This window comes from Diadema antillarum, unplaced genomic scaffold (assembly GCF_040938485.1).
Source record: "Diadema antillarum isolate AM-2024a unplaced genomic scaffold, OU_Dant_1.0 seq00001097_RagTag, whole genome shotgun sequence".
NCBI lineage: Eukaryota > Metazoa > Echinodermata > Echinoidea > Diadematoida > Diadematidae > Diadema > Diadema antillarum.
The window spans coordinates 406609-415728 of NW_027271914.1; the positions used below are offsets into that span (position 1 = coordinate 406609).

Genomic DNA, 9120 nt, shown 5'->3' on the forward strand with positions numbered 1-9120 from the left:
ACTCTAAGCCCCGCCCTTCTATTTTGTCCAATTCATTGGGGCGACAAGCGTAGGGCGTACTAGCCATTGAGATTAAAAAGCCTATTGTTGTCTGCTCGACCAGAGTGTTAATCCGTGTTCCCATTTCCACGCTCTCCCTCTCCCTCCCTCCCCCCCCCCCCCCTCCCCCTTGGTGGTGGGGTATAAAGAGGGTGCCCTGTCCGGGATGGCTGATTACTTGGAGTCGAAGAGATCCAGCGAAGGGGATCCGGCTCACCCTCCAATCGCCTCACCTATCAACCCAGTCCCAGAGAGGCAAGAATCACCACCCCTCCTGGATACCGAACCATCTCTATCATCTCGGCTATCCCCTACTCGGCCACCTTCTGCATCATCCATACCACCACCTGCTGCGTCATCCCCCCGGGCATTACCCTCTCCAGTCGAGCGGAAACCCTTGTTGCCTCTATCGCCGGGGACCACGTCGAGCGCAACTCCGTCGGCAGCTCCTCACTCGAGCGCAGAGTCCTCGGTCGTTCAGTCTTCGTGGTCGTCCGCCCGGACGTCGATCAGCATGGTGCAGAAAGTCACGCCCAAGCACGAGATCGTGAGCGCGGCTGCGGTGGCCGCCTGTGTGGTCAGCGCACCGGCGACCGTACCGAAGTCGTCGGCTTCTACTCGCTGGCAGGACAAGGGAGCGAAGGGTCGCAGCAAGAGTGACAGAGACGACTGGAAGAAGGCTAAGAAGCTCAAAGTTGAAAAGGTACATTTCTGTCGCTTATCGCTTAAATCGATCTAATTTCATGATTTCCCCTCCCTTTCCGACCTTCCCTGCATTATACTCAATATTTTCTCATTAGCGCTTTATCTTTATCAGCTTCTAAGATTCACTTTTGTGCCTAAACAAAGTTCAGTATTTCATTTTGCGCGAGTCTGTATCATGGGAATGTTCCTTGCGAAATGATGACAAATTTGACGTGGTGTGACACCAATGGTTGTTAATCAGTCATGATACAATCATTGATATCTGTCTATAGGTTAAAGCCCTTGACTAATATTTACAGATGAAAAAAAATCCTAGCTTTTGAGCTTCAAAATAGTTCTAAAATGAGATTTAGGGATAAAAACAACCAACATGAAAATGTTAATCACTGTAATCAATGTTAAGAATCAATTATACAACATGTGAACAAGAGTTTTATCAAAAAAACATTTCTAGAATAAATCGCAACGTTGACCGTTTGTTGAGAAATTATTGATATCTCCTTATATTCAACGCTTCATTGGGATTTTTTGTTTGTTTGTACGGTATAGGTTTTTTTTTTGTGATACAACTGAACTATATCAAATGTGACAATTCGAGCATTTCTTTCTTTTTTTTAAATTGCTGCTCCCTATGTTAAAAGGTGGCTTTAAATGTGTCACTAATATAATCGTTGCTCTCAAATTGTCTATGGATAGCCTAATGAGCATTTCATTTTCTAGTATTTAGACAGCAAATACAATGTATCGCAAATTGAGCAGTTTCTCATTTTTTTTTTCTTTTCATTCTCAATCTATTTGTCGATCAGTTCGATGACTTCCAAGAGTGGATCGATGGTGACCTCACAATGCGCTACCATCCCAAAGATGTAGACGCCCGCAAGCATCTTAGTGGGTGGGCCATGCGCAACACGAACAACCACAACAAGAAAGTTCTGAAGAAATCCTGTCTCGGTGAGTCTAACTTTCGATCAACTTTGTGTGTATGATGTGTGTGTATCGTGCTAATATCGCTAGTCTTTCGATCATTTCATTGCATCAACGACGTCAAGAATTCGCCATGCTATTACTCACAAGTGCAAGAGTACCATCAGCAAGCCTTATTTTCTGTGAAGTCCATGATGCCCAGTGGTCCTAAGATTTTGCATTGTGGCAAAAAGGTGTAAAAGAACGAAAGAAGATTTTATTTAGTACTGAGTAATAATAAAAAAAAAGGACATTCACATAGCATGATATTGTGCGCCAAGAATCTCGCCATAAGTCAACACCAGACTTTCTCTAATTTTCGTCACAAATTATTATTGAGACCAATGAGATCAAAGAAGAAGGCGTTTTTTTTTTGTTTGTTTCAAAGATTCTAACGAAAGAGAAAGTAATCGTCTCGTGTAGTTTGAATATAGATTTTCTGGTTTGCCACCGTTACCTAAAATCGCACTCTAGGAATATTCCCATACCCATTTATTCATGGTTGCAGCTCTACTATTCCAAACTTTAAGGTATTCGTGGGACTGTGTACGGAGGCTAAGACAAGATTATAGCGATTACACGATTGATCACATTAAACACAATGTACAGGGCACAATACTATTATCTGCCGTTCTTGGACTGTATCAGTCGGTACTCTTGAAGATTTTCTTGTTGTGTCTGGGAGAAGGACTGGTCAGTCTGAGTTTCTCACGGTCAGGGAAGTCGGACCTTCTTTGAAACTCCTTTCATGCGGAACGAACAGAGAGCGCCCTTTAAACGAACAAAGAGCGCCCTCAAAGCCCATTCATGTTGGGCAAGTTCAAAGACTCAAAAGGCGCCTTAGAATCTCAGTTTCTTCTTTTTCTCTCTCATGTGAATAGCATTGTGTCTCTCCCTTCACCTGGCGCATACAAAAGCGTGAGAACCGGGAACCTCTAAAACCGTTAAGGGACCCTAGGAAGCACTATTCACTGTTGTTTCGTTGTTTTCGAGTCTTCCTCCTTTTGTTATCAAGGGTGCGACACTCAATAATAGTATGTGGTACAACACACATCAGCTTTGTCCAATTTTGCGAGTCGTTATAATAGCTGATATGGTGCGACGGTTAGTCAAGATGTGTCACAATTGGTAGGTTTGTTTATATGAATTCGATTCGGCGTTTCTTACATGTCTCATGAATGCTTGCCCTTAGAGAGCTACCAAGAAGATGTAACCATAGCAACTCAATTGAGTCGAGATTCTTTATTGACTGGCTTGTTTCGGGAGCCATTGCTGTAGCGAACACTTTCTTTAGTGAACAGTCTTTGGAACTTTTCTTTCGCACTGACTCAAAGATCTTGAAGATTTTGAAGTCTATTGTAGTGGTCCAACCTTTGTTAGATTTGGCACATTTTCGCAATATTGTTTAGCAAACAAACAAGTGTTTGTAAATTTTAAGACGTGCTAGTAGTCTGGCATGATCATCCTTTTTGTTTTTCTTCATTTACGAGTTAGATCTGCTTTTAATCATACAATACTTCTAATACATACATAACGTCTTATACTTTTTCTGTCCTTTTGCATTTTATTTTCACCGTGATAAAGCAGCATTCTTCCTTTCTTGCACTGCTCCTTGTCCTTTTCCAATCTAAAGTGCATAGATCTTGCCAAAGAAGCATTTGATAAAAAATCCATATTAGTATTGTCTTCATAACCACGTGTCATTCTCAATTCTATGTACCATTACAAGTACTGTAACAATGTCGGATAGAAAATAATTAATCGATCTCTTCATCTTTGTTCTTTTCCCAGGGGTGTTCATCTGCTCAAAGCAGTGCCGGACCAGCACGGGCGATATCGTCACCGTACGCCCGGCCACCTCCGATAGAGCCCGCCGTAAGCAGGCGGACAAGAAGTGCCCCCGGACGGGCTGCGACGGGAAACTCGTTCACCAGATCTGCGCGGGGAAAAGCGGATATCCGGTCACGCACTTCTGGCGAGTCACGGGTAAGTTGTGATGCAGGAACTAGCAACTCATCTATCAGTGTTCATTCCCCTTAGGTTTCTTCTTCACGTATAGCTTGATTTCCCGTCTTCAGTTAAGTGGATTGATTATACAACGCGTTACTGCTTGGAGAGAACTGAATAATAATCAGTTTCGTCAAAACAAACAAACAAACAAGTGTCCCTTCATCTTCATACATTTATGTTATAGGTCGATTTTGCGCATTATTTCCTCTTTGTTCAGTTTCATCATCCACTTTTTTTTTTTGTCAGACATGACAATGATATAGACCTACACTGTATTTTCGTCTTAATGTTGATGACAGCTTAAACCGAAATTGAATGATATATTGCTTTGAGGGGACCTTGTGTTCGATTTGTAGAGAGTGTGTGATACGATGTTGTAGAGTTGTTGAATCCACAATCATTCACTGTCAACTTATACCCTCAATGGAAGGATTTTTTTTTTTTTTTACCGCGGTAACAACTTAAAGCATATTGACATCGAACGGACGCACACACACACAAACACACACACACACACACACACACGTATGGCTGAATGTTAATAAAAAGAGTTGGCGAGCTAATACCGTACGCCACCATTACGTGTGGACACGTGGCGAGCTGGTGGCGTGCTAAGAGCAAGTAACTTGATAGCGGGCGTGGGCATAATTCGTGACGATAACTCGAAATTTGTATGTTGCTGTAGCATGCATTCCGCCGCTCTCTCATCTGGGTTGTACTCTCTAAATATACCACTTGAAGCTTTACTACTGCACGGTGTTAAAAGGAATAATAAAGAAACTGTAATGGGAGGGTTAAACAGAAATATGCATGTTACGAATTGGACGGTAATACCATTTACAAGACAATGATTATTACCAGGGAGGTTGCATCCTCTTTTAATATCCTCACTGAGTGAGTAATTTAATATTATGCATTTGTCCTTTTTACGGAAATGTATTGAATTCCTCACACGAGATTTGATGACGAAAGTGCATCCTGGTATATCATAATACAATAATTTTGTTATGACATGATCTGTTTATAGTGTGCTTCAGTTTCAGCGTTTCACATTTTGCTCGCATAATATAATAAACATTCACTAAGTTTTACATCGCAGTCTATAACGAACGAATGAACAAACAAACAAACAAACAAACAAACAAACAAACCCATATATATCATCATTGTAATGCTTATGATGATGATGATGATGATAACTATGATAATGATGATGAAGGTGATGATGACGATGATGATTATGTTGATGATGATAAAGATGATGATTAATGTTCTCACTGTTATCATTTCAGACACGGTTATCCTCTTCCAAGCCAAGGGCATCCACGACCACCCAAGACCTGACGTTGTCAAGACAACGTCCCAAGCCAAAATGGCGCTTCTGGAGTACCATCGCACACACAGACACGAGAGGCCGAAGGAAATCTGCAAGAAGGTGGTTAGTACTGAATTTCCCTCTCTTCGTTCATTTTCTTTGACTAATTTTCGTATTATTTTCATGCATTGGTATCTAAAATTCAGTAATATGGAAATAATACGAACGGTATAATCCCAATACACTCATACACTTTAAAGAGGTGTTATATAACATCGTTATTCACCCGCCGATGCAGCTCAATCAATAAATAACGTGTGAATAAATGCACCGTGTTTAAGGGCATTTATATATTAATGTTTCCTTCTCGGCTATGCTTGTGTTACAAAATGAAGACATCAAAGAAACATTACACCACCAATTACTGTAATAATAATTAGGGTTCATCTCTAGGTCATCGCTAATTGATATTTCACAGTTGATATACTTTTTTTCTTGGTTACATTCCCCTTAGAAATAATTACAATATAATGTATCATATTGAGACCAGTCATAATCTTACATGATTGAAGTATCCAAAGTATATTTGTTGGCATTGGAGTGAAGTAAGGAGTGTTTAGATACGCACTAAAGTTCGTCGTTTTCTTGCCAACCTTACAGGGCGTTCACATTCACAAGTCGTTCAACCGCGTGGACCGCGTTGCGCGGCAGCTACGGGAGGTGCAGAACACCGATGGGGGAGAGGCCCCGATGGAAGTGCCCAAGGAGCCGTACACTCTCCGCTCGCACCTGCGCTCACTTTGGAGCGGCTCGGCCCAGCGGCAGGGGGAGGCGGACAACCATCAACTCATCATCGGACAAGGTGAGCCGAAAGATCCGCCTGCACTGTGGTCGTGTTTGGTGTCAAATAAATGAACCTGCCGCCTTGGTCATTTATTAGATATCTGCGATCAGTTCTTCCATCACTTAATAGGCTTACCCGTCTTCACAGTTTTCAGAAGGTTAACATATTCCAGGTTTACTTACCTCGTGGTCCTACCATGCATATATCACTTTTCCCTTCCCAAATCTATTTCTCTCTCGACACACATTGACCCATTGCTGTTGATAGCACAACCACATTTTTTTTTACTGTCTGTCTGTCTGTTAAATTATATAATTATCTATATACCTGTCTATACACGTCTATTCATTTCTCCCAGTACCTTTCATCTCTCACACATCTCTACTATATCTCTTTTTTTCCCTGCTCTCATTCAATGCTACTTTCCATACTTATCTAAATATCAAGATTCCCGACGTTTGTTCGCAGTGCTTTTTCTATTGTTTTGGATGTTTTGTAATTAACAACATATACAGATGCCTCACTTAACGATATCTGATTTTTTTTCGTCTTTTCCAGGCTCCTTTCAGAATACGTACAACAGGCAGCCGGGGTACACTGCCTACACCTACCCGGGGACGCAGCTCGATGGGTGGGGTCAGTACACCGCGACCCAGGATGACTATTCCGCCTTCATCAACTACAAGCCCATCGACGGCCACCACCAGTCCGCTCCGATGGCCCCCTACCAGCCCGGGAACTACACATACAGCGCGCCGCTTCACTCCAGCGATGGGACGACGTACGACTACAACTTCAACGGTAACGTTGTGCTCTCGGCGCCCGCGGCTCAGGCGACCGCGAAGACACACGAGGAGCTGGAGGTTGGAGCGATTCATGGCGTGGAAAATGCACACAAGCAGAGTTTTCCCACTGCTTATCCAGGCTACTCGGCCGATTTCGGCCTCATCTTGCCCAGCCAGGCTTCCCATATTGATCTAACACCCTTGCCCCCATCTTACATCGAAAGTAGCACCGCGAGTCCCAACCACCACAACGGGCACACCACCGACATGACGCCAGTGAAGCAGTCGGGACTTTCCCCACTAAAGCGGCCGGCTCCTCCCGACTTACACTCCTTGCAAGAGGCCAAGCAGCCCCGTCTGAGCGAGGAGCAGAGCACCTCCGTCACCGCGTCTGCCACCATCAAGCTCGCCGAGCACACGCCGTCCATCAACATCGACCTATCCAGCTTCTCCGACATCTTCGACATCCCCGCTGGTCTGGGCGACGAGGGTCTTGCTGGTAGACCAAAGACCCCTGTCTACCAGTCGCTGTCACCTGCTGCACCGACCCGAGATGGCGACTCCGCCGCCGCCGACGTCCCGCGCTACTCTCACGCCAACCAGGGGACCGAAGAGGATTGCAGCTCGCCGAATCTCACCGACGACAACCAGCCACTCGCCGAACAAGCGGACGGGAACTCCTCGACGATGAGTAGCCCCATGGGTAGCGAAGAGAGTCAGGCGTCCGGATCCCACTCGTCACCCCCGCCATCCTCGCATTCGCCGCCGAACGCGGGGCCAGTACTAGCCACGCTGAGCACTCACGCCCCGTCCAACGTGCCCGTTACAACAGCACCGGCGTCCAACGACAAAGACAATTTCATCGACCAACTCGTCTCCATGTACTTGGGCAAGGAGGATAAGTCGATCTCGACGATGAAAAGCGAGCTCCACGTGTACACGGAGAGTCAGACTGGACAGCGAGCCTACGCCTACCACGGGGTACCGGATGATCACGCCCACGCCCACGTCCACGCCCACGCCCATGCTCATGCCATGACCTCTCAAGACCACTTCCGGTCCCCAATTACAATGACCGGTCACGGTACCAGCGGCCACTTCGATTACAGCTGGTCATCAGATCGCAGCCAGGCCTACCGGCCATCCACCGGCCTGACGCCCGTCACCGATAGCCTCATCAGCCCCCTCATGTCTGGTCACTTCGACTACTCCACGTCGATCACGGACTTCTACAACAGCCACCACGCAGCCGTGGCAGCGGCGTCTAGTTCGCACAGCGCTTCGACGGCCTACGCCCCGTCCTGTCAGAGCCCGACCACTCCCATAATGTCCAGTACATTCAGTCACGTGACCACCAGACATCTGTTCTAACTGCATGCACTTCGATTGCCAGAACAATACTAACTTCAACTTATACTATTACAATCACTGTTTCTTTCTTTTTGTTTTTTTCTGGGACGAAACTCCGTGGTTTCAATTTCTAATAACAGTACATGTGGAGAAAAATTATATCAATGAAGCTTGATTGTGAGATAACTTAAATCTTACATTTGATTACTGCGAACTTCCATTTTCATTTGTTTCATTCCTAGTCTGAAAACAAGTGGGTTGATGGGCGACTCGCTTCGACGCAGATAGTGAAGGCCACTTGGACTGAAACATTTTTATCGTGTTCGTCGTGTCACAAGGGAAAAGGTATCACGTCTTCTTCCTCCTATGTGAGCTTCGTTTATTTTAGTTCAGAATCGCATCAGACTGTTGAAATAATGGCACGGTACGGAAACATCGCACATTCACATTTAGCATTCGTTTTAGCGTTCGCTCGCGTCTGCGCGTCGATCGTCGGACAACGGCGTTCGAAACGCGCTGCTGAAACATTGCTTTTCCTCTATGTCGGGGGCCATCTGACAAAATGCTCTGAATGTGAAATGTGGTCTTTTTTATATACTATGAAGATGGATATTTTTCATCTTGAATCATTGTTGGACATCTTAGCTTGCATCCACGGTATTGCTGAAGATTTTGTAGAGAGATTTCATGAGATACGGCCTTCTTCTCTGAGTTGTTATATCGGCTTGTAGAATAGGACTGTTTAAAGTGATGTCAAGAAAGAGTGATGCTGTAAACTTTTCCCTTTTTTAGAAGGAACAAGAAAGATGTATAGAAAATATTATTTTGTATATAGTCTCCTTTTAGTTTTTTTCTGGAGTTATTTGCTAATTCGAACTATATTATTTATAGTGTTGTCACTGTGTAATTATATTGTTTAACTTGGTGCTAAATAATGTTTATTGACTTCCATTTACTTGAGATTATGAAATACTTTATGTACGACGTGATCTTGGAAAAAGAGGATAATTTGGAAGTAGAGGCTGGGGCATAGTGCAATTATATGTTATTTCCATCTCCTTTTTTGTAAAAAAAATTGACTTGACAAAATTTGTATTCATGGTATTGTA

The 9120-nt window shown here is 44.2% G+C and overlaps 1 protein-coding gene across 1 annotated transcript; it reads left to right on the plus strand.

Moving 5' to 3' along the window:
• The first annotated feature begins 538 nt into the window (after positions 1 to 538).
• Positions 539 to 8032, plus strand: LOC139743574 (uncharacterized). Its single transcript, XM_071654054.1, has 6 exons — positions 539 to 742; positions 1551 to 1695; positions 3499 to 3693; positions 5010 to 5155; positions 5693 to 5894; positions 6435 to 8032. Exons 1-6 carry the CDS (start codon positions 554 to 556, stop codon positions 8030 to 8032), a joined length of 2475 nt encoding a protein of 824 aa, XP_071510155.1. The 5' UTR covers positions 539 to 553.
• The last annotated feature ends 1088 nt before the right edge of the window (positions 8033 to 9120 follow it).

Excerpts from the sequence above, each read along its gene's own strand:
- LOC139743574 (XM_071654054.1), top strand. The coding sequence starts at position 554 with ATGGTGCAGAAAGTCACGCCCAAGCACGAGATCGTGAGCGCGGCTGCG. Across the intron at positions 1,696-3,498 it reads TCTGAAGAAATCCTGTCTCG|GGGTGTTCATCTGCTCAAAG; the intron begins GTGAGTCTAACT and ends TTCTTTTCCCAG. Across the intron at positions 3,694-5,009 it reads GCACTTCTGGCGAGTCACGG|ACACGGTTATCCTCTTCCAA; the intron begins GTAAGTTGTGAT and ends TTATCATTTCAG.